Raw genomic sequence first — 25,757 nt, forward strand, 5'->3', positions numbered from 1 at the left:
TTTAACAGCACATAGTTCATCGTAGATAGCCCCTGAGTAGACTGTATTCCATTGATTTATACAGTTACAAATCCTGGTCTCTCAAACACAGATCTCTCTCAATTGGCCAATCATCTCAGATGCAAAGGTGTTTTTAACCTGAAGTCCCCTCTTTTTTTCCCCCGGGTTGCTGATAGTTACTCCTATGGCACCATTGCAAAGGTGAGAATTTACTCCTCTTCTTTGTACCTCAGTTTCACCACTAGCTTTAAGTGACAAACAGTGAAGATGATCAGATTTCCCTAAAATCATGGAGTTGATATTGGCAGGGTTTAGTGTGCGTTTTGGGGAGAGGGAGGCAGGGGATAGGAACACAGGAGTAGGGGTGGCGAGAAACTTGGCTTCTGTTTTCTTCTGAGTTTGTCATCTTGATTTTTATGAAACCAGCAACTGGTAACTCGGGGCGCACTCATCAAGAACTCTCCTGGTGCAAGAGGAGGAGGAGTGAAGGCCAGGGCCATGCTTAGCACGGTCTCCGTGGCAAGTGGCTTCAGCAACGGCACCAGGTGCTCTGCGCCAGGATTTCTCCGGCTTGCTGCGCTCCCACAACAGGCGCAGTAAAGTTCCTGTCTCCGTTTTATATCTTTGACATTGAGGCGGAAGATTTGGCCTGAATTTATATAATTATTTGGGCACAAATATAACCCTTGAATAGTCACATTCATCTCCTAATTAGAAAATCAAACGATAATACAGGACAGGCTGCAGGCACCCCACCATTTTTCATCCAACAAAAGCGTGTTGTGTGTGCCGGACCTCTGCGGAGGAAAGAGTCAGTTGAATTGCTTCATGAAGTTAATGAAAAGTGTCCAACAATAGGGGAGCGCAGGATGCACTGTCAGTGTGGTCAGCATGTTAAAACCTTTGCTTTGGGGGCACAGAGTTTTGGGAAATCTATGCATGAATTGTAGGGCTTATAAAATCCTAGGTTGGACAGGTTCTTGTCTCCCTCTTGTAGTGCCAGTTTCTTATGCGGACGGAGGAGGAGAGTAGGGAGTAGCCGAAGAAATTAGTGGCAGGCTAATGTTCACACTTACATGTAGCTGCTTAGCTGGTTCTCTTTCTTATTCAGTACATTATGTTGAGGCTGTTAGTTTGGATGCTTTTATATTTTTGCATCTGGTGTAGTGATATCAATGCTGTTAAATATGTGATTCGCCTGTCGCCTGCATTTTCAGACAAAGATCAAGAGGAACATAAACAAGCCCCAAACACACTTTATGTAGGTGTTTGGCAGTATTATTTTATATGGCTTGAAATTAGTGAATGGAAACTTTAAAAGAAATTGTTCATATTTTTCCAAGTTTGAAGTGTGCCGGGACTTTGTCAAATTCCCGTTAAAATAAATACGTCAATTTCATCTCCCTTCCAAATTCATTTATCTTGCTTTTTTAAAAGGTGTTTTCTACTTTACCTGATGTTTAAATTGGATTCGCTCGTTTATGCTGTTCTTTGCTATATCCCCCACGTTTTTCTTAAATGAATTACTAATGACAGCACACTCCATCATCCCCTCTCTACAGCCACTTTAAGGAAAGCATGGTGATCTAAACCTTTTAACCTATTAAAGATGATTTTTCCCAATTGAATCAGACCCACCACAGGTGTAATAACTAATCATTTAAACTACACCTGCTATTATGTATTTTTAAGCCATTATGCGTGTTGGATAGATGATAATTCATGTTTATTGCATTGTCCGATGGATCCGTTTTGCCTACACTAGGCTGATTAATGTATTTAAAGAAATAAGAGATGCAATTTTTTTTAAAAAAAATTGATGGAATGCGCCAAGCACTGCATTGAGTGCACCATTAAACCCATCAGAACTTTGCTCTCTGACCAGAAATGCATATACCAAGGACTATATTAAAAAAGCAAGGTGAAACCTGTGCATTTTAGTGGTAGGATTCTGTTTTCTTTCTCTGTCATGGAAAATTTTGGAAGGATGAGGGAAAGGTGTATGCTTATGGGTAAGTGAGCGGAGCTGTGCTATTAGCACCTCCTGCCTGGGACCTGCTCGGCCACATTTCCTCCAACACCTGGTCCGCAGACACCTGGTCCACATGCCCCAGCGTGCAGAGGCTGCCGCATGGTGCAAGCGCTCTGATTGTCTTGTGTGGGGAGGTATAGTCCTTTCTCCAGGTGAAGAACAGTTATCCTAGAGCCATCTGAATTGTGCACATTGGCATTGACCCTGTGGGGCTGGTGACTGACTGCCCATTCTCTGTCCAGGGCACGGCACAGGCCTCTCTCCCTTTTGTTTACTCCTTCTTCCTTGGCCGCCTCCCCTTCACACTTCTCCCCTTTCCTGCCTTTTGCCTCCCATTCTGCCCCAGCTCCTCAGCTTCCCCCCTTCCTCTCCCCCTCCTCCTCCCCCTCCCCTTCTCCCTTCCCTTTTCTCTTCCTTCTCTCCCTTCTCTCTCATCCTTTTGCTTTTTTTCTCTTCTTTCTTTCCCCTCTCCCATTCTGTATTTTTTAAAATTTAACTTTATTTATTTATTTTAGAGTTTATTTATTCATTTTAGAGAGAGGGGACAGAGAGAAAGAGAGAGAGAGAGAGAGAGAGAGAGAGAGAGAGAGAGGAGACAGAAGAGAGAAAGGGGGAGGAGCAGAAAGCATCAACTCCCATATGTGCCTTGACCAGGCAAGCCTGGGGTTTCGAACCGGCAACCTCAATGTTCTAGGTCAACACTTTATCCACTGCGCCACTGCAGATCAGGCTCCCATCTCTGTATTAAAGTTCACCTGTTTTGTGGGTATTTGTTTGATTTTTCTTGATGTTGGTGCATCTGAGTGGATCTGGTTGGGGGCTGGAACATTTAGTTTTGGGGTTCTAGACTCTCTCGCAGTGTTCTCTAGTCTAGAACTACTTGGTGATCACTGCAGTTCATGGCAGTGGCTAGTATGTTTGCAGATTATAGCAGTCCCAAGGAACAGCAGGTTTTCTGTCACTCACAGGCCCAAAGCTTAAAAACCGGGGTCCCTGAGTTCATCCTTTAGGGAGAATGTTAGGCCAGCATCCCACGGAAGGACAACAGGGAAAAGATAGAGGAATTGCCCTGGCTTTTTGTTTCTCCTTCTGATTTATCTGCTATCTTTTGTTATCTGAGAAGTCTGGCCCCAAGATTAAATTCATGTAAAATATGAATAGAATATTTGTAATTTTTGTTCCTCTTGCAGTCACAGTGCTTTCTCTTTGCTTTTCTATATAACTGCTACCCTTAGTTTGAAGGATCTTAGAAAACTTCCTTATATTTGGCTCCTTAGAAATTTTTTCCTTTCAACAGCTTACGAGTGAACTGTAGGGCCTGTTGACTTTACCCTGTAACATAAGACTATATTATTATTTTGGTTTTGATGAGATGAATAATGGCAGTCACTTAAAACAGCCTCTCTCCTACCTGGGCAGGTTGCTGTGGCACTAGTGTGTGGGCTGGAGGGCAGACAGGCAGTGTGCAGACAGGCTTAGTGTGTGACGACGGATATGAAGGTGAATGCCTTCAGCACTTCCCCTTTCGTCCGCTACCTGGCTCATTTGTAGGTATGAAGGTTTCCTTAACTGCCATGCCAAGATAGACAGATAATCTGTAAGTCTGTCAGCTTTTAGCCATAAAGTCCCAAACTTTGTCCTTTGAAGGCTCTTCAGCGTCGAAGCGATTGCATGGGAGGGAGCAGTGTGAACGCCTGTGCATGTTGCTGCATGTGTCATCGGCCCAGCCGTTGGTGCCCAGCACTGAGCCAGGCTCTGGAGAGGCAATGTGCTCTCTTCCCCTTGGATGCCCTCAGTGGGTTTGGGGAGGCAGTCTGAGCATAGAGGACAGTGTCATCGTGTCTTCAGTTATGTGGTGCACGCTACAGGCACTGAGGAAGTTGAGAGAGTAGGGGGATGAGAGATAGCATGCTTATTTAGGGAGGGCTTCAAGCATCAAAACAGGCTGTAACAGGGCTGTGCTGGAGGCGTGCAATATTCACACAGGTTCTAGGAAGAGGTCACGGTATGGGCACAGGTGTCATGATGTGGATGCGAGTGGCCAAGAGAGGGCTACCTGCCAAGGGGCTTGAACTGGAAGAACAAGAAATGATTGTTGTAGGTCTTAAAAGCAAGGCTAAAGGTATTAGATTTAACAGAATCAGACACAGGAAGCCAGTGAAGGTGGGTAACTGACAGAGTCTTTTGTGCAGGTATATTTTAAATATGAGAAACAACTGGGTTTAAATGTGACCACACGGTGTGTTTTTTCTATGGAAATCAGATGAGTTTCTAGGATTTTTAATCTTGAAATTCAGACTATTGAAGTTTACTTTTCTCCTCTGTTTTATCTTCCCCACCAGATTGCCACAGCAGTGAAGTTTCTGCAGAATTCCCGTGTCCGCCAGAGCCCACTTGCCACCAGGAGGGCATTCCTTAAGAAGAAAGGTACAGTTTCCCTGTGGCCGTGCATAGTGGCCTGCAGAGAGTGACTGGGGACAGGACAGATGGAAGCCACAGTGTTGACGGGAGGATTTCCTATAGCTGTCCCACTAGTGTGGGGGTGGGTGGGAAGGGTGCCCCCCCAGTGGGGGGGGGCAGATATGCTCCAATTCGGATATTTGACCTCCAGATGTAGGGCCAACAGCTCAGCCCGGGACAGCCTGGCACGGTCAGTGTTCAGCAGCAGAGAGGCTGGTATGATCAGACTTCTGCCTCCTGCTCCGTTCTTCTGGTAAGGACCCGGGCTGCCAGATGACTGCTGTAGGTCAGCTGCGTTAGTAAAGGGTGAGGTTGGAAGAAGTGAAGGAAAACGGGAACGAGATGACTAAACAAGGTCAGGTTAAGGTCAAGCTGGGGTCAGCCTGATTTACAGCTTAAAGTGGTAAATTACTGGTTTTATGGTATTTCTGTAGGCACAGATTAAATGGGTCTTGACAGATTCAATATTGTCTGAAGCAGACAGAATCTGTTCTGGCTTTGTTGAAATTTTGGATATTTTTCTTTTTGTCAAACAATAACCCAAAACAAATAAAAATGAACTCTGACTTTTCATTTTCTTTAGAAAGCTTATACACCATGAGAGAGGGGAGTTTCCTTTCCCCCAAACAGAACTCTTTCCTTTAAGAGCGGGGTGCCAGCCTCAAAATCCTGGGTTTTGAGCTCGAAGTCAGCTGTGGCTAGAAAAGCAGATGGGAGTGGTTTGGTGGCATTTTCTGGTCTGCTCCACGGTCCCCACTGAGGCGACGGCAGGACTGTGGTCCCGGGCTGCACTCTCAGGTTGAGCAGAATAAGCCCAGGTGCTGCCTCCCCAGGCGGTTGTTAGAGGCCGGTCCCTGGGACCGGCTGGCGAGGGTGCTGTGCGCTGCGGCAGCGGCCTGCCTGCCCCCATCCCCGTTCGCAGGAGATTATTAAAATTTGGAGTGCGTTGGCTGGCCTCTCCACTCCACAACCATCATGCCGTAAAGGAGTTTTTCCTTGAAATATGTGTACCTATGGGGAGTAATTAATCATAAAAGCTTGGGGATTTCAGCTCTCTCATCAAAGCGTTGAAGCTGGAGAAAGCTGAGCCTAAAAGCTGTGTTGATTACCCGGGGTAACCTGAGACAAAATCTATGGTTGCCGAGAGATCCTTCGCCCCAGTATATTGTGCAATATTATAACTGCCTGATCTTCTCTTCCACTGACAGTGACCAGTTATTCCTCATTTTCTCTCAAATGCAGCTGGGTTAGAATTTCATTTGCAGAAGGTATTTAGAGCAATTTAGAGACAAATGTCTCTGGTGTTTGCCCGGCACTTCCCCACCGCAGGCTTTGCTGAGCAGTTTTAGTATCAGGAGCTCCATCTAATCTGTTTAATTTTAATAAATCCCTGACTGGGAGAGGGAGAGAGAAAAAGAGAGAGAGAGGAACTCCGGACCAAATAATACTTCTTTTGAGTTAGTCGGCTAATAATTACTGTAGAGAGGAAACTGTTGTGTGCAGTTTTTATTTGTTGCTCCTTCTAGAAAGAAAACACGACTAATTAACTCATCTAAGAGGGAGAGTTTACCCTGTGCCACGCCCTGTTTTAGTCGGGAGCAGTTGAAATCCCTGTCCCCTCTGAGCTTAAATTCTAATGGGGAAGGCAGACAAGTCAGTGAGAAACGAGACACGCGGCATGTGGCGTGGTGGCGTGGCGATTGCCCGGGCCCATGGGTCAAGGGTCGCAGTTGGTGTGGGCATGGATCGTACTTCACACCAGGCGATTAGCTCGTGTCCCTCGGAGAGTGGTACGGGAGCAGAGACCTGAAGGAGATGGGTACTTGTTGACAGAGTGGGCTTAGTTCCTTCTGTGACCCCCCCCCCCCCCGGGCGTTAGCGGTTCTAGGGTTTTAGGCAACCGGAACCTTGAGAGGCGTCCACCTGTCTTCCTCACGAGCTTACCCGTGTTTAAACCCGGGATCTCTGGACTCGGTCACCCATACCACTAGCTTCCAAAACGCTCCTTCGGTCAGTGATGATCCATTTCTGAGGCGAATCCCAGCAGGGTAAGTTCTGGCAAAACCTTTTCTGGGCAGAGAATTCCAAGGTTTGATTGTCACCTGGGGAAGAACCCCTTTGTGGATATGAACTTCACTTTTCAAATTTGCACTTGTTCCCAGGGTCAGGTGGATGTGATCGGGGTAGCTTGGCACCGGCTCTGACAGGACGAGGGGGGAGGGGCCTTTGCAGCGGAGCTAGCATGTGCCCGCCCCTCCCTACTATAAACTGGGAAGGAAGGAGACTTGGTCTTTCAGGGATCGAGGGGTCTTGGGGGCGGGGACCAAGGCTCTGGTCCCCTGACCGTTGGTGTCCCCCCGAAGGGCTCGTTGTGGAGGCGGCTGGGGGTGCTGGCTCTGGGAGAACTTGCAGCTACTGTAGGCTTGGCTTTTCCTAGCAAATGTCACTTCGGGGAATTGCAGAGAAGCACTGCCTTGAATTATAATCTTGACTTTCTTTTTTTTAATAAACATCTCTTTCCTGAAAAGGCAAATCCAATTTTGTTTTTCTTTTAATATTATTTAATATTTAATATAGAAATTGAGGTCCCTGTAGTGCATGTCAGTTCAGTGGGAAATGAGGGTAACTTTAGGCGCATCAGCTGAGTTTGTTTTATTGTGAAACCGCAGCCCAGAGCAGGGGCTGCTTCCTGCTCTGCTGCTGACAGGTTAGATGTGTGCTCTCTGATTTGGGGGGGCTGGGGGGGCAATGGAGAATGGCATAGGAATGGAAGACACATTGGCTTGCAAAGGTCTTTTGTGTTGGTGTTTATTTTTGTTTTTTGGAGATCTCTTTTGGATGCTTTAAAGTCTGAATATGGAGTCATTAATGAGAAACATGAAGTTATTAGAATCATTTATCATTTTCTTTGAAGTTTGTACTGCCATTTTGTGTAATTTACAACATTTTTTTAAATTGGGATTTTTTTTTTTTGATGAAAGAGAAAAGCAGCTGTTCACCTTCAGAGCATTAGAATAAATGCTTTTGTTTCCCCCAACCACGCAGTTCCACAGATGACACATCAGCTGCAGAGTCAGTCCCACATGAAGGGAAGCGGGCCCTGCATGAGATTCAGACCCGCACAGAATCGGTCTGTGAAGAGAAGCACTTCTTGCCAACAGGCATCATATCTGGGCGTAAAGCAGGCTGCAACCCAGGCTGTTAGAGTAGCTTACAAACAGCAGTTGAATCAGTCCAGAAAGTTAGAGGCTTGGTCATTGTCAATAGGCTTATGTTGATCTGACACCCTATCCAACCACGAAATATAGGAGGCAGTCTGCTTCCAAACATGCCTGGCGGGCTGAGCGTCAAGTGGGGAAAAGTAGTCATGCCCGTTTCAGGGGGCAGGGGGTTGAAGGGTAGAGGAGTGGGAGGAACCTCGCACTGTCTGTTAGCTTACTCTGATGGATCTGTTGTAAAGCAGGCTTCTAGAAAGAAGGTGAGCCTCACACACTGTTCTGTATAATCCTGCACAATGGGCCTGGGCGGTGTTGGTGGACAGTTTAGTTTATTGTGCCCTCTCAAGTATATAAGTCAAGGACTGGATTCTCCCTCATCTAATAAATAGTCTGGGGGTGGGGAGGAACACTAAACAAGTAGAACACACCACTATACTTTCTCATTCTCGAAGATGAAACAAGATCTTATCTTTCTTCTGTTCCTGGAAGCAGAACCCCAGTAGCAAAGCCGCCTCCTTGCTGGAAGTGAACTTGAGGAGGAAACCCACGGGCCTCAACCTTGGGAGTCAGGTGGAGGTGAAGGGCTTCTCTCCCTGGAGTATTTTAAGGGGGAGTAAATTCTTACACAGATTTCAATTTAACTCTCTTTTATTACTTTTCTTTTTTATCATTTACGTCCATTTCATGAGGTAGTTTGCATGTCCTTGAATGGAATCTCGTTACCATGAAAGCTTTTTTAGCATTGATTTCATAACAGTCTTAATTTAATAGCTCCGTCATTACTGAGAAGCTCTGGGAGTGGGGCCCTGGCTTTCCAGGTCACTGACCTTTTAATTACAAACCTTGTTCTGATGGCCAGGTTATCGACTGGACAGCTCCCAGCTTGTGCCCCTAGGATGAAAACGAAAATAACTGCGTTTCCTCCCCCATCTCCAGGAAAAAAAAAATGTAACCTCATGTGTTTCTAAAATTAATTTTCTCCTTGAGCCTTACTTTATAATTAATTCTTTAATGTGTCTTAGAGAAGCCAGAAGTCTTGTTATAATGCTGGTTTTTTCCTAGAGCTTGGGTCCAGCAGATAGCTTGGAGGGGGCAGGGCATGGATGGAGATCTTGCCAGCTCCCACCCCGCGCCTGATCGCCTGATCGTGGCCCATTTCCTCGCTGTCCCAAACTCCTGCGGCTGAGCTGGAAGGAACTGCACTGACCCTGCGAGGGGCGGCCTGGCCCTTCTGAGTCTTTGTTAACTTTGTTAGCGAGACGTGGATTGTGGTGTCAAGACTTACATTCATTCCTATCCTGCTGGAGTAATTAACTGAGCCTTGTTTATCATGCACATTTTAAAAAGATGTTCTTGTTCCGAGAAACACAAGGGTTGGATGAGTTTTCTTGTGTCTTGTCTTCTCTGTTATCTCCGTTGACTGGAGGAGACAAGTGCCCCATGTAAGGAATTCTGTGCGGCATGAGCTTGAACTGAATAGGTTCTCTCTCACTGACCGTGAAGAGGGAGAAAACAAGTGGAGGACAGTGGCCCATCGGTTGGGTGACCCGGGTTCAATACTGGAGTTCTTATGTCCTGGGTAGCCCCTCAGGCCTGGGCAAACGGTCACCCCAGCAGTACAGGACTCACTCGGAAGTAAGCACTACCAGAGAGACAGAATAGGTACTGTTTTGGAAGCTGGAGGGAGTAGCCCACGAGCAGTCAGCCCCCAGCTTGCAGTGGAGTGGCATCTTCCTCACACTCTGCCTCAGTTACTGCCCAGCCCTGCCCTGGGGAGGGTCCAGTGCAGAGAGCCTCTGGGGGCCAGCAGGCCATGCCCTGCAGGCAAGGGGGGAGCCGCAGGCTGAGCAGACAGGGCTGTGTGGCAGCCACGTGCTTGTTCCTGAGGATGATTGAACATCCCCATCCATCTGTTGTGAACGGACCATCTTCCTTCCCTGCCAGTCTTGCATCTGCATATCCGTCACCTGCTGTTCTGGACCAGCCCATTCATCACACTGACTGGAGCTCCCCCCATCAATTTTCCCTCTCCCCTTGTTATCCAAACTTGTCTTGAACTCTGCAGATTTTTCTCAGCATCTAGGAGGAGAGCTATAGCAGCTAGACCAGCTGCACGCTGTGGAAATAGGGACGCCATGGCTTCCCCCTTTGGAGGGGGAGCTAATAAAGCTTGCTTCCCAAAGCAGGCTCAGTCAGGCAGGTTCCTACACTTCGCCCCATGGTGGGGGTGAGGTGGGGACAGTGGCACAATTTGGGGGGGAAATAACAAAGCTCTCTGGACTTACCCTGTTGCTTTGAGATTTTCCCCTGAAAATGAAAAATGATTCTTCTTTTCTTAAACTTGTGTACCTGCAACAATATTACAAAGAAAAGCAGAATGACATTGTCATGTACAGCAGTCCCCCCCATCTGCGGTGGGGACATTTCAGGACCCTCAGTGGTTCCTAGAACAGCGGATAGTACAGAACCCTGTGTATATTAGGGTTTTTCCGGTACGGTTACACCTTGTCATTGAAGAAAGCACTTATGGCTTCTCTTTGGCATACCTGAACTGCCAGCACACTACTCTTGTGCTTTTATTATTAGGTGAAATAGGGGTGACTGGAACACGGGCACTGGGGGACCGTGACAGTCAAGTTGATAACTGAGAGGGCTACGAAGGGACTAACGGGCAAGCGTGTACGGCGGGCAGAGGGTGAATAATGCCCTGGTCCCGGCGGAGTGGGAGGGCTTGAGATTTTGTCTTGCTGCTCAGAAGGGTGTATTATTGAAAACTTATGAAGTATTTGTTTCTGGAATTTTTTATTTAATATATTTGGACTGTGGTTGATTGCAGTTAACTAAAATTGCAGAAATTGAAACCATAGGTGTGGGGGGCTACTGTATTAAAGTTTTTCTTATTAACTTTTTGAAAAGGTATGATATGTACATGGCTTCAAAAATTCAAAACGGTAGGCCCTGGCTGGTTGGCTCAGTGGTGGAGCGTCGGCCTGGCGTGCGGAAGTCCCAGGTTCGATTCCCGGCCAGGGCACACAGGAGAAGCGCCCATTTGCTTTTCCACCCCTCCCCCTCTCCTTCCTCTCTGTCTCTCTCTTCCCCTCCCACAGCTGAGGCTCCATTGGAGCAAAGATGGCCCGGGCGCTGGAGATGGCTCCTTGGCCTCTGCCCCAGGCGCTGGAGTGGCTCTGGTCGCGACAGAGCGATGCCCCGGATGGGCAGAGCGTCGCCCCTGGTGGGCGTGCCGGGTGGATCCCGGTCGGGCGCATGCGGGAGTCTGTCTGACTGCCTCCCTGTTTCCAGCTTCAGAAAAATACAAAAAAAAAAAAAAAAATCAAAACGGTAAAAAAAGGATAGACAGTGAAAAATAAGTCATCTCTCGCTGCTCCCCTCCCATTCCTTACCTCTCATTCCAAAGACAGTGTATCCAGATAAAAGCATGTTAGTATTAATTACTCCCCCCACAGAAGCACAAACACTTTTAAAACACAATGGTAGCAGATTTTACACTTTACACTTGACATTGTATCTTGGCAGTCATTCTATATCTATATCACTCTGGTTTGCTCTGTTCTTTTCAGTGACTGCGTAGTATTCCCTTATACCAGGGGTTGGGAACCTTTTTGGCTCAGAGAACCATGAATGCCATATATTTTAAAATGTAATTCTGTAAGAGCTATATAGCGACCTGTGTACCTTATGCATTCTCCAATAAAAATTTGGTGTTGTCCCGGAGGACAGCTGTGGTTGGCTCCAGCCACCTGCAACTCATGAACATGAGTGGTAGGAAGTGAGAATGTTTTATATTTTTAACGTTATTATTATTTTTTTTTTTTTGCATTTTTCTGAAGCTGGAAACGGAGAGACAGACAGACTCCCGCATGCGCCCGACCGGGATCCACCTGGCACGCCCACCATGGGGCGATGCTCTGCCCACCAGGGGGCGATGCTCTGCCCATCCTGGGCGTCGCCATGTTGCAACCAGAGCCACTCTAGCGCCTGGGGCAGAGGCCAAGGAGCCATCCCCAGCGCCCGGGCCATCTTTGCTCCAATGGAGCCTTGGCTGCGGGAGGGGAAGAGAGAGACAGAGAGGAAGGCGCGGCGGAGGGGTGGAGAAGCAAATGGGCGCTTCTCCTGTGTGCCCTGGCTGGGAATCGAACACGTTATTATTATTTTTATTAAAGATTTATCTGTGAGCCAGATGCAGCCATCAAAAGAGCCACATCTGGCTCGCGAGCCATAGGTTCCCGACCCCTGCCTTAAACACATGTCTCGTAGTATTTTTTAACCAGTCTCACATTAGTGAACATACAGGTTGATTCTTGTGTTTTGCTTTTCCAAACAATGCTGTGGTGAAGATTCTTGTACAGGCGTTGTGTTGGCAGTGTGCTTAAATAAAAGCATTCTGTATATGGTGAGTAAGCTAGGGTGTGTGTGTATGTGTGTGTTTATTATTTTTTTTAGGTGAGAGGTAGGGAGATAGTAAGGCAGACTCCCACATGCACTCCAACTGGGATCCACCCGGCAACCTCATCTTGGGCTGATGCTTGAGTACTGAGCTATTTTTAGCACCTGAGGCTGAAGCGCTACAACAGAGATATCCTCAGTGCCTGGACCATGCTCAAACTAATCGGGCCACTAGCTGCAAGAAGGAAAGAGGGAGAGAAAGGGGAGAGTTGGAGGGAAGAAGCAGATGGTTGCTTCTCCTGTGTGCCCTGACTGGGAATCAAACCCAGGACGTCCACATGCTGGGCCATTGCTTTATCCACTTAGCCACTGGTCATGGCCTAGGGTCTATTTTTCTTGTTTAAAATCTCATGAGATTATGTTCTTCCAGAGAGAATATAAAACTGTTTTTTAATATAAACATGACAATAGGTAGAAAGAAATTAATAAGACGAAAAAGACAGCATAGCAAATTATCATTAACATTTAGCACAGATTTGGATTCTGAGAGGACATTCTGGTCATTGGTTAAGTGAAGGATCCTTTTTTTTAAAAGAATCCTTGTTTCTAGAATAATCCTTTTAACCTGTTTTTGAAGGAATATAGGCTCATAAATTTAATTTTTTTTTCTGTCCAAAATCTCAATCTCATATTCACGCATGTTTTATTTTGATATATGTGTAATGCCTTCCTATTTCTTCAGTCTCTTACTCCCCTTTTCTTTGGCCTCACTTCATTTCCTTCGCATATTCTGTTCCAGTCACATTGATCTCTTAGCTTCTTCTTATACAGGCTGGGCAAGTCCCTGCTTTAGAAACGTTGAACTCTTCTCCAAGACCTAAATTTAATTTTTGATACAAAATAAACATTTAAGTAAGTGAAAAGCTTGAGAAACATGCCGATTATGATCTTTCTTAGATGAAGGCTATAGCTTAGTTTTTACTGTCATTGTTGAACATTTTATAGGTCCTAGTCCAAGGGTTAGGTGCTCAGCCTTTATTCAGTGCCTGTTGTGTGCAGAGTGTTAATACTTAGGTAGTTCGTGAAAGAACAACAAAGTGTCTATTGTAAGAGGCTTGTCAGAAGGAGGTGGGAATGGATGCTGAGTGCTTGTCACCCAGACCCATGCATATCCATGAAATACAACCCTATCTCAGCTGGGAGGCAGCAAAGTCAGATGCTGGAGAGACCAAAGTTTCAAGCTCACTAGACTGGGAGCTCCTCTCACTTGTTCCAGCATCCTCTGCGCCCGGCTTAGCCAGCCTCAGCCAGAGACTAATGAACGAGGGAGTGGATGAACGAGTGGCTGGAAATACACTGCTCACAAAAATTAGGGGATATTTCATCACTTCGTATTAATTTTGAAATACCTCCTAATTTTTGTGAGCAGCATAGAAGATATTGGGAGCTCAGCTTGGTTTTTCTAAAGTCTACAATTTATGTATTTGTTCAACTTTAGGGTACACATAAAGTAGTTTCAGGATGGCTGGCCTATATGGCTTTCCTAGTTAGAGGACATTGTTTATATGAAGTTGTTTTTGTCATTAATCTCATCGTATCTGGTGAAAACACTCTTTGCCAAAGTTCCGAAGTTGCTTAGATCAGCACAGCTCAGATTGACCTTGACACTGAGGGAGGCAGTGGGTGGAGGGTCAGAGAAAAGTGGGAAGGGTGTTGTTGGTGAGGGAGCCTCATGCATGGATATAGTGCAGATAGCTGGGTTGGCCTCTGGGGTCTGTGAAAAGAAGAGTTTGGTTGGTGAGCTGGGCCGTGAGGGAGGAGCCAGGGAGTGTGGGGAGTGGAGCTTTCAGAGTCCCAGCCTCTCTGATACAGGAAGGCACCCTAGAAAGAGGTGGGGATGGACGCTGAGTGCTAGAAGAGGAATTGTGGAAGAAAAACGGTTCACAGATTTGCCCCTGAACAGGGTACAGGCTCATTCATATCACAAGCCTGTTTCCTACTGAAGGCTTAACTGGAGATTTTTAAAAACCATTTAGATAGCTCACAAGATGAGGAGAGCATTTCTTTGGCTCCAAAGCATGCTAATAAAAACAAGTCAGCCAAAAGAGAGCTCATGTTTTCAGTTTGGAAGCAGGTGGCGGTGGTTTATTTGTAAATCTAAAGTATTCATTCAACACAGAGCAAATTGTGTGTATATATGAGGAAAGGAGACTTTCTTAGTCAACTACTTTTGTTGTTTTTGAGAAGAGCTGGGCCTCAAATTGTTAACAGAAGCTGTAGTGATGTAACTCCCGTTTGTTCAAGAGATAAATATTGATGTGTTCTGTATCGCCGCTGTTGTTCTGAAATGATTTTAAGAATACTTGTCACTCCTTTCTGGCCTCACTTAGGCCTGGGAGTGTTTCTAATGAGATTTATCTGCTAAGGGCAGGCAGGGGAGTTTTCGCCGAAGGGACTACATGATACGTGGGCTTATTGGAACTGTTGGAAAATGTGGAAGTAGAGTCTTCTGAAATTTAACATATTGTGCAGCATAGGTGATGTCTACTGAAAAATATTGTGTTGATTGCACTGTCATTAGAGAGATTTTAACATATTGGATAGTATTCATTTGCCAGTCCCATGGTTATATTAACATTTTTTTGAGACTGTGCCTTGTAAAAATGAATTTATCTGGTACCGCTGCTGCTGCTGCTGTGTGTGTGTGTGTGTGTGTTAAATACCTATATTTGTAAAGTGTAAGTTAGTGTGCTTTTGTTTTACATTTACTTCTTACTGTAGACTCGCTAGTTGGTCAGTCAACATCCTTACCATCTTTGAATTCTTTGAGGTGAGTCAAGGCAACTCACTAAATGTCCTCAGTAAATAGAAGGAGGGAGTATGCAAGCTTATATTTAACTTGTACTAAGAATTGAACCAACACTACTAATTTTTCCCTTCCAACCTTATACAAACCCGTCTTTGGTTTCTAAAACCGTTCTGGTAGGAGCCACGCTTGTCAGATCTCACCCTTTGCATCAGACTGGGAAGTGCTGTAGTCTCTTACTGTTAATTATTCTTTTTAGTTTTAAAGCCCTTTCAAGTAATCTTCCTGTAGTTAGATTGTTGGGTAGATTGTCTTTAGTGAGTAAAATGGTGGTCTGTAAATTTTGTGTAGATTTTTAGTTTGTTAAATGATTGTGAAGGCTTTCATTCATAAAGTCGAAGTTTATCTTATCCTGGCATTTCAGGGGAAAAATAAATCACAACTCTCTGTGATAAATTAAATATCACAACCACATAAATGTCACCTTTTCAATGAAACCTAAAGTGCATAGGAATGGGACTCTCTCTCACTTTGTTTTTGGCTTCAAGCTGGATCTGTACTCAACCAACAAAACACTTTTCCACGGTGGTAACCCGTGAAGCTGCAGAACAAAAGCGTTCCCTCTCCTGCTTTGTGAGTCACAAACAGAATTGTCAACTCAATTACTCTAATTGCAGAATTGGGGGTATTGGCCCAAAGAACACAGGTTTGAGTTTGAAGAAGAGGCAGTTAGAAAAAGCGGTTTAACTTACAAACAGAGCTGATTTGTACAGAATGTAATGGGAAGAAAAGAAATGTAGAGTTCTATGACGACCTCTTTTGAGTCCACTTATAATATTTACTTACATTTTTTTCAAAGACTCTCCTTCAAACAGTCCTGAGAAGAGGAGACAAAGTACTCAAATTAGAAATAACAGAAAATAGCACTGTTGTTTGGAAGAACTTACTGCTTGATTTTGAAAGATTTTTACTATTCATTCATCAACTCATCAAGTATTTATTGAGTGCATATTTTTTACAAGGCACTGTACTGGCCTTGGGATGAGAATATAATGGTAAATAAAACAGACCGGGTTTTGGAGTAGATACAGATCCCCCCAGAAATGTGAAATGTGCAGAATTATTACAGTTAAGCCAAGTGCTATGACAGAATATTGAGGGGGCTGGGGCAGAGTGGGGTTGGGGGAGGTTTACTATGGGAGGGTTGCTGCAACCAGAGCATAAGGAACAGGAGCATCGGCAGAGGGATGGCCAGCTCGGACACTACGAGGCAGCAGAGGGGCTTGGTCGCTCCAGGAGTCTGTGGTGGGACCGTGGTTGTTGGTGAAAATAAGAGCGACATCTTACCAGCCTCCACCCGGAGATGCCATTGAAAAAGTTCTATTGTGACTTCTGCCCCCTAATCTAGAATTTTTCCTTTCACCAGCGGGCAAGTTCAGCTCCATTCACCAGTGGGGACACAGACGTCCATGCCGTCAGAGGACTTGGTGATGAGACAGTGGAAACTGCACTGACACAGTCACTGTAATTGACAGCAAGGCTGAGATGATTTGATGCAGATGTAATAACCACCCGCATATGTACTTTGCTTTGTAGTTTAAGAGCATTCTCACGTACGTTTGTTCATTTAATCTTCATGGCAACCCAAGTTACTTCCTCAAAAAATGTGCCTGCGAGCATGGAGAGTTAGGGAAAGCCGGTGAATTTGAGGACCACCTCTGTCAGCACTGAGTTCTTGAATTTCCGGGCGTCATCTGCTCCTGGGGCTAGGGCTCTCTCCTTGAAGAATCATGTTATTAGAAATGAAATCTGCAATGACCATATGACCATGGGGGTTATTTCATCCACATCGTTTCATATACGTTCCTATTCTATCTGGAATTATATCTATTCTTATTATATTATATATTCATAGAAGATGCATTTGAATTGAGTTTTATTTAGTTCTGAACGTTTTCTTGCTGCCTTGCAGGAGGGCTGTCACTCAGTGAGCCTGTCCTCAGGTCGGAAGAGGAAGACGTGGGTTTCACAGAGAGTGGCTCTGTTAGTAAACGCTCTTGACTTTGTTGTTCGCATGGAGGGTTTTGTCAGGACAGGAAAGGGTAAACAGGGTGATCTCTGCTCCGTGGAGAGGTCAAATGGTTACATTACACAATCTTCTAGAGCATCTTGCAGCAAATACATGGGTTATATTAAAAATTGCAATCATATCATTTTTTATAGTAAATTGCTGACCTTATGCAGTAGAATCAGCTTTATTGAATTTCGCCAAAAATGCGTTTATAATTCTGCCATACGCACATGATATTCATGTCCTTGCTGTCCATGTGGAAATGTCCCTTTTTATGATATTAGACAAATTAAATTGACTTCCTCCTGAGCCGCTGTGCCTCACCTCTAAGATCCAGTCTCAGGAGTCGAACCTCTGCGGCGCCGAGCTCACCTGCGTCAGCGTGGGTGTCCTCACACGAAGACTGGGGTCTGCCGTGTGAGGAGCCCTGCCCGGCAGCCAGATGGGCGCTGAGGTGACTTCGAGGTGGTTCCCCAGGCGTTAATGCATATCCCGTAAACTGCGGAACGCTGGCTCGGCCTTCCTGTAATTACTCTGTTTGTTTTGAGGAAATGGTAGTATTTGTTTAAAAGGATTTCATAGTAAACTGAGAGTACATGGGTGTAGTTAGTTCTCAGCTAGTCACTTGGGACTATTCACCACAAAAGTTTAATCTTAAACATGTTTTTCTTTGAGTCTCTGTAGCTCTGCTCCTTTCCGGCCCATGTAGAACCGGGAATGTGAAATAATTTCAGTGTCAGTCTAATGAAACCATGATCAGGGAGCTGTAATGCGTATTTAAATGAAACATAAACGTTTTTAAATTATCTGCTTTTGGGAGTTATTGGCTCTGAGTTTGCCACTCCTTTTCACATGTCTGTTATCTGCATACCTCTATCTGTGTTTGTGTGAATTGCTGGTTCCCGGAGTCTCACACACAGAGGCAGTATGATACAGTGGAAATCATCCCTCCATCTGTTCATTCACTAATACTTATTAAGTGTACGTTTCTTTTATGTCCCAATATTTGTGTTGAGCACTGAAAAGACAAAAATGAGATTTAGTGTTAGCAGTTGAGTAGGGGTTCGCGGTATGTAAACAGGTGTAGCGGGGTGATAAACATTAGGGGTGATGTGGGGTGTATGTATGGACAGAGGCCCAGAGGAGGGGCGGGCAGTTCTGTGATAGGTGGGGGGACTGGGTGCGGAAGGGCTATTGTGAGAACGCATTTTCTTAGAGGAGGCTACCTCTATAGGAGTCCTCCAAGAGGGTTAGCTAGCTGTATTTGGGGTTTGGGAAGCAGTGGTGACTTGATTCCGTGCAGGGCTGGAGTAGGAACCTAGTGTCCAAGGCAAGGGATAGTCTGGAGAGATCAGGAAACAGGCTGCTAAGTTGGAGAGGTGGGTGGCGGGCGGGGGCGGGGATGTCAGGCCTCTGTGTGTTTTACTCGAGGGTTTGGCTGTTATGTGGACAGTGGGGAAGCCATTGGAGAGTTTTATGTAGAAGAGCTGTGTCACATTTGCATTTCAGAAGGCACTCCCTGAAGGTAGAGTCACTGCAGTGATTCAGGTGAGAAATGGTGGCTGAGCAAGGGCAGCCGTGGGGTGGAAGTGTGGCCTGGCCAGGTAGAGGGAGGCCGCAGCGGGGGAGGGGGCAGGGGGGGCGAGTGGCTGTGAGGAGTGGAAAGAGGGAGGGGCCTGGTGTTGGGCCTGGGAGCTGGCATGGAGGAGCAGGGGTGGACACAGTGGGGCCAGGAGTCAGAGACAGCGTGGGGGCCATGGAAGGCCTGGAAGGGGAGCCCTGGAGCCCCGTAACGTGGCAGTGAGCAGGCAGGTGTGATGCCAGGGCCAGGATGTGTCGCCCTCAGACATCAGATGTGCAGGCAGGTCTCCGGGCTTTCAGAGCTGCGTCCACAGGGTTGGCTCTGTTCATGCAGACACCGTTAAGTGGTCTCACTGCAATTTGAGGCTCTCGGAAGGAAGAGACAATGCCATTTGTGAAGCAAGCGCTGTTCCATATAGACATGGCTTCTCAGTGAGAAGCCAGTCACTGCTTCCTGATGAAGCCTCATTGTCCTATCTGGGAGAGGGCCCCACTGAATTCGACCATTGTCGGGGGGCTGCTATCCCACCTGCCACTGAAAACTCGTCTTCCAGAAAACTCCCCCTATCACCTGCCCCTTATTTGGTCTTCCCTGAGTTGGCATGTTTATGTCATGTTTGTATGTATTTCCACTGTCTTGTGACAGTTAGCTTTTCTGATGTGGCCTCCATGGGTTTCAGGGGCTCCCTGTAGGATGGTTACAATGACCTGACCCTGCATGTGCCTTTGTATTCTGGTGGCAGATGGTCTTCTCTGACAGTTGATGGGTAAAAACTGTCATGGGGCTAAGGCAGAGAGCCTAGGTCAGACGCTCCAGCCAGAGGAAGGGTGGAGAAGACCTGGATAGAAATTAAACGCCTTCCTGGGAGACCCCAGTACAGACAGCAGTAGGTGACCGTCCTGACCCTGACTTCCAGCTTCCCGGCTTGCCTGTGGAGGCAGAGAGGAGTGTCCCTCGGTTTCGGCCTCAGGCCCCTCCTGGGCTGGTCCAGCTCTGCCCAGGGCCTCACATTGCAGTGGCCAGCCTGGTACAGGTGTGCCTGGGGCAGAAGTCTGTTTTGACAGTGAATTATGATCTGTAGTTTTGAAAAGTACAGAAGTTGTATAGTTGTTTTGAAAAGTATGTTTGCAAGCAAGTTTCCTCTGTCTTACTCAGTTGGCTTTTGCATAGCCTTTCCTCAGAGAACAGCCTCCCTGTTTGATGTGTGGTGGCTTTAAAACACATGCTGGGAACTCTGGACCCCCACTCCCCATACCTGACACCAGGTCTCCCTCCTGTACCCATGTACCAACGTAGTCTCCACTGTTTCTGTCCCAGACTCCCACTGTCACAGTCCACTTTGGTGGCTTTCACCTCTTCCTCCTGGTTTTTTCTTTTTTTTTTTAAGTTAAAACTTTTAAATAATAAATTAGAAAGGTCTTTTAATGAATGGTTTGGACGTTTGGTATTGTTCTCTATTCACTCACTTCTGAACTAACTCTTTAAGATACTGACTTAAAGAGCCTTCCTCCTTCCCCCTTCCCAACATACATAGCAGGGGGAGGATGGGAAAATTATAGAGAAAAACATGTTAAAAATGGCTTTCAATGTAAAACGAGAGGGGGAAGAAATCATTGTTTAAGGAAACCCAGAAAAGCACCTCTCATGGCAGCAATTAAAGGGCTGCATTTAACCTATCAGAGTGTTCTCCATGTGTGAGCGACAAGCCATGGGGCTCTGTGTTTGAAATTAGAGCTCTAACCCTCAGGGAAGGGAATAGTGGAATAATTTGTTTCTGAGGCACGAGAGCAGTGCTGGCTGGCATGAGAGTGTGTGCATGCGCCCCCGCGGTGCGGCCGAGGGGCCCGTGTTTACTGAGAATACCCTGGAGGTTGACGTTTATTAGCACCTGTGTGCTGTCACGAAGAACACAGGCTGCTGTTGCCCGTTCATTAGGTTTCCAGAAGAGTCCGGGCCTCACCTGTGGCCAGGCGTTGCATCATAGCAGTGGAACTTACTTCATTCTGACTCCAGGGACGCACAGGAATAGATTCGAGAGCAGGATGACACAGGGAGAAAAAGACGCAGGGATTAGGGGGAAGAAGAAAGTAGAATAATTCTGAATAATGTGTATGTCTCAGATTCTCCAGGACAAAGCATTCTAACTTAATGGGCTGGCACTCATGAACCCAGGGAGACAGTCCATGGAGCACTGGCCACAGGGGCAGCTTTCAGGCAGCCTTACCCACACGAGAGGGCCCTGCCAGCGTGCACTGCTGTTGGCAGGGTCCCCCTGTGCTGTGACGCAGTGCTGGGATTGCAGGAATGGGGAGGATTCGCAGTGTGTCCCTGCAGGGGCATGACCTTTGCCTTTCTGTCCCCTGGCTGCTGTGTGTGATATTGTCAGTGCCCTGCCCCTCTGGAAGCTGCTTCTCCCTGGGTATCCCCAGAGCTTGGCAGCTGCCATCAGAATTCCACAGGATAGGCTGACATGTGACAGGGGGGAGCATGCACATCTGTCCCTGCACCCTCATTAGGGGACGGGCTCTGGACTGACTGGGTGGAGGTGCTGGCACACGTGCCGTAGGCTCAGTCCCTGTCTGTCTCTGTGTGAGCGTGAAGGGTTTCTATTACACTAATACGGAGCCCTGGGGACAGGGTAGCAGTGTGATCATCGTCCCGTGGAGGCCGGGGCAGTCAGTGTACGCTGCCTTCGTCCTAGGAGAGTGCTGATGAAACCGGGGTCCTGCCTCACCCCTGATGGGGGGAGGGAGGGGATGGTGCTGGCTATTGCTTCTCCTGCTTCATTATTACTGGGTTGCTTGCCTTAGGGGCATTTCATCAAAACTTCTTCAGTTTTGCTTAAGAGCTTTAAAGAGCTGATGAGCCCGATGGAAAATTTTCTGTAATAACTCAGTACAGTGACACATTCACAAATACTGGCTAATTAATCCCAGAGCACTGTGGGACGGCAGAGGGGGTGATAGTGGCATGTGGTTTTTTCCCCATTTTATAGACTGGGAGACTGAGGCACATGGAAGAATCTGACTTGGCCGGGAAATGGGGGGGCAGGTGGGACACAAATCTGGAAGCTGATGTTAGTGCTTTCTCTGCCCTTTGGCTTCTGTTGGAACTGCTGGTCCTACTGTGAAGTCATTTAGAAAATCACCCTGGGTTCTGCCTCTCCTGCCATCCTTTTTTTCCTGCTTTCTACTTGATGCTACATTTGGGCATAGTTCATGTCCAGAAATACAGATCTCTATCACCATTTTTAATTACTGCCTGGTATTCTGCTGAGAGTATATACCATTTAAGCAGTCCCCTTGATGGACATCTAGATTATTTTCATTTTTCACCATTATAACAACTCTTCTTTAATGTCCTTGATAAAGGTGTTTTCTTTTCTGATTACCTTTTTAGGGTAAAAACCTTGGGAGTTGGAAGCCTGGGTTAAGAAAATGGGATTGTTTTCATTTTAATCTGCATTGCTAACCTGCCCTTTAACAGGCTCTGCCAGCTGCCAGTGTCCACAACAGTGGTCAGTGCTCTTGACCTCAAGTTTCAACTCCAGATTGTTAAATCTGTCATCTCTTATGGTTTCTTTTTTGGTGTAGGAACATAGACATATTTACCTCTTTGGTCCTGGCCGGTTACCTCACATAGAGCGTTATCCTGAAATGACAAGGTTGTGGGTTTGATCCCTGGTCAGGTCACACACGAGAAGCAACCAATGAATGCACAGCTAAGGAGAACAACAAACAAAAAACAAATGCTCCTCTCTCTCTCTCTTTCTCTCTATCTCTGTCCCTTCCTCTTTCTCTCTCTCTGAAATCAATAAAAAAAAAATTTCTATTTTTGTTTTATGGTTTTAGTTTTCTTTTATGGAGTTTGTTTTGTTGTTAGTAGAACAACAGGGAATATAACTTTGTTTTCTCTTTGTGACCAACATTTTTTAGCTCCTTTTATGGGACATTTTATTTCCCCCCCCACTGATCTCACATGTCACCTTTAGCACATACGCTATTCTTTTTTGTTATAGTGAGAGGGGGAGGAGAGAGAAGGAGGAAGGGAGGAAGGAAGAGAGATGAGAAGCATCAACTCGAAGTTGCGGCACTTTAGTTGTTCATTGATTGCTTCTAATATGTGCCTTGACCGGGGGGTCTCAAGCCAAGCCAGTGACCCCTTGCTCAAGCCAGTGTCCATGGGGTCATGTCTATGATTCCATGCTCAAGCCAGCAATCCCACACTCAAGCTGGTGAGCCCATGCTCAAGCCAGATGAACTTGTGCTGAAGCTGGTGACCTCAGGGTTTCGAACCTGAGTCCTCAGCTCGATCCACTGTGCCACTACCAGTCAGGCATATACTATCTTCAGTACATTGCTCTGTGATCCAGGCTGTCTGTTCTCATTCTTGATGTACTTATTACTTGTTATACTAATACCACAATGTCTTTATTGTTATAGATTTGTTTTACATTTTATCTGTAAGTTGTACTCTTCTGTTTTTGTTTTAAAGAATATTCCTGGCTTTTTTGGCCCTTGTATACTTCTAAACTCAGTTCAGAATCGCTTCATCACATCTCCTACTTGATCCCACCCCTACCCATGGCCAGTCAAAAATAAAACCCTTTTGGGATTTTGATTATCGTTATATTCAACATAGAAACTGCTTTGGAAAGAATTAGTATCTTTGTAGTATACAGTCTTTCCATCCATGAATGTGGGGTGTCTTTCAAGCAAAATGTTTTTCATTGATAAAGTTTGTTTTTTATACAGTTCTTTCATATACCTACACACTTCCTTTAATTCAAGGTGTTTTTTTTATTAACCATTGTTACTATATGGCCTTTATTTACATTATATGTTCTAATAGATCTTTGTTAACATTTAGGAAAGTTATTGATTTCTGTGTTTAAAATGATCTTATTGTAGTCTTTTTAATAGTACTCATTGTTCTTATTGGTTCTGTTAGGTTTCCTCAGTAGCCTATCATGTGAAAATAACATTTTCCCTTTTCAATGTTCTGTGGCTTTATTATTATTTTGTCTGGACCTTCCAGGACAGGATTAATTAAATCCGTGTGCTCAAGGAGGTAGACTGGTTATGATCTCACTACCTCCTTTTCTTCAAAGCATTAATTTAGAAAATGAAGGGCATAGGAATATGAAAGAAATAATCATAATGATCTCTAGACCGTTGCTGTCCAATGGACTCTTTTTCATCTCTTTTGATCAATATTTATTCTTTGGCCAAAATTGTTTGACATACTCATAACAGCCTTATATTGAAGGCGAAAATCTGTGTTATTTCTGGTTTTTTTCCCCCATACTGAAAAGCTGAGAGACAGTGGACACGACTTCCAGAGTCCCTTGGTCAGTAGATGGATGACTAGAGCATAATGGTTGCAGCCCATATGAGACAGTTTGGGGAAGGACATGGAGGGGCCGGTGGGTCACAGTCAGAGCCGCTGGCGCTGGCCAGCACCGCTGCAACCCCTTACAGATGGGAAACCCGCGGAGACAGGGCACGTTTTTGGCTGAAAGAGTACATAAAGCATGAACACTGTGGGACATCAAAAGTGACTATTCATTCTACAAGAGTAGAGAGACCTTTCTCGCCTCAAGGACAAGCACACTAATGGCAGCTTCTGTGTCGTCCAGCTGCCATTACTCTCACCCCGAGACAGATTATGGTAATGGATGGAACAGTGGGGTCATTTTATTAACTCGGGGCTGGGCAGCGGCAGGTCGGGCACTGTGTCTCCAGCTCACCACTTCTGGTCCCCGCCCCGTGTATCGCCATCGGATGACAAGGCTCAAACTCTGCTTTTAGCTGTCTCTTCCCTCTGCAGAACCTTTGGGTAGTTCTTCATTTCTTACAGGATCCAGTCCTGTCTGCTTGTACTCTTTCCAGCCTGATATTTTTATCTTTTTACTTTGAACAATTTCAAATGCATAGAAAAATTGAATGGTTTTGCCACATTGGCTTTATCTGTCTCTCTTTCTACACAGTCACACACATTCTCACACACACACACTTTTTTCTGACTGTTTAAGTTGCAGGTATGATGATACTTCAACCCTAATTACTTCTGCATGTATCACCTAAAATAGGAAATTCTCTCATATAACATGTTATCATATCTAATAAAATTAGCTGATTCCATTAAATCATCTAATACATATTCCATATTTACCATATTTCCCCATATATAAGATGCGCCTTAATTTGGGGGCCCGAAATTTGGGGAAAAATGTATTACATAAAGTTATTGAACTCAAGTTTTATTCATCGTAAAATTCATACAACTCTTCATCACCGTCAGAACTCCCATCCATTAGCTTGTCCTCATCTGTGTCTGATGACAAATCACTGTCTTCAACAATGAGCACAAAAACAAGTGCGAAAAAGTGGGAAATGCAAGTAAAAAAATCTACATCCACTATATAAAGATGCACCCAGTTTTTAGACCCCAAATTTTTCTAAAACAAGTGCGTCTTATATATGGAGGAATACAGTAAAATTTCTGGTTGCCCCTAAATTTCTTTTGTGGCCTGTAATCAGGACATTTCACTGCTGTCTGTCCTCATCAAGAACTATCCTAAAACAAAACAAAACAAAACAAAACAAAACAAAATGAAACTAAACCTTCTCTTGCCTTTTCTTGTTTTATTGGTCATTGACTTTTTTTTTTTAATAAATAAAATTTTATTTTAATGAGGTGACATCAATAAATCAGGGTACATACATTCAAAGAAAACATTTCCAGGTTATCTTGTCATTTAGTTCTGTTGCATAGCCATCACCCAAAGAGAGATCATCCTCCGTCACCCTCTATCCAGTTTTCTTTGTATCCCTCCCCGTCCCCCTCTCCCTCATTCCCTCCCCCCACCCCCCGTAACCACCACACTCCTGTCTATGTCTCTTAGTCTCGCTTTTATGTCCCACCAATGTATGGAATCCTGCAGTTCTTGTTTTTTTCTGATTCACTTATTTCACTTCGCATAATGTTATCAAGATTCCACCATTCTGCTGTAAGTGATCCGATGTCATCATTTCTTCTAGCTGAATAGTATACCATGGTGTATATGTGCTCCATCTTCTTTATCCAGTCTTCTATTTTTTTTACAGTGATTAAAAGCCTTTAAGCAAACTCTTGGCCAATACAGCAAGAATCCATAAAAGAGTAGTGTCCTTAACATGTTC

General features: G+C 45.4%; 1 protein-coding gene across 1 annotated transcript in view; it reads left to right on the forward strand.

Moving 5' to 3' along the window:
• Window positions 1–25,757, forward strand: part of PEX14 (peroxisomal biogenesis factor 14) — a 135,584-nt gene that overhangs the window by 53,463 nt on the left and 56,364 nt on the right. Inside the window, exon 3 of the mRNA XM_066375043.1 lies at window positions 4,375–4,459. Within this exon, the coding sequence (XP_066231140.1) occupies window positions 4,375–4,459 (85 nt within the window). The remainder of the gene's footprint in view (window positions 1–4,374; window positions 4,460–25,757) is intronic.

Source organism: Saccopteryx leptura, chromosome 3, assembly GCF_036850995.1.
Source record: "Saccopteryx leptura isolate mSacLep1 chromosome 3, mSacLep1_pri_phased_curated, whole genome shotgun sequence".
NCBI lineage: Eukaryota > Metazoa > Chordata > Mammalia > Chiroptera > Emballonuridae > Saccopteryx > Saccopteryx leptura.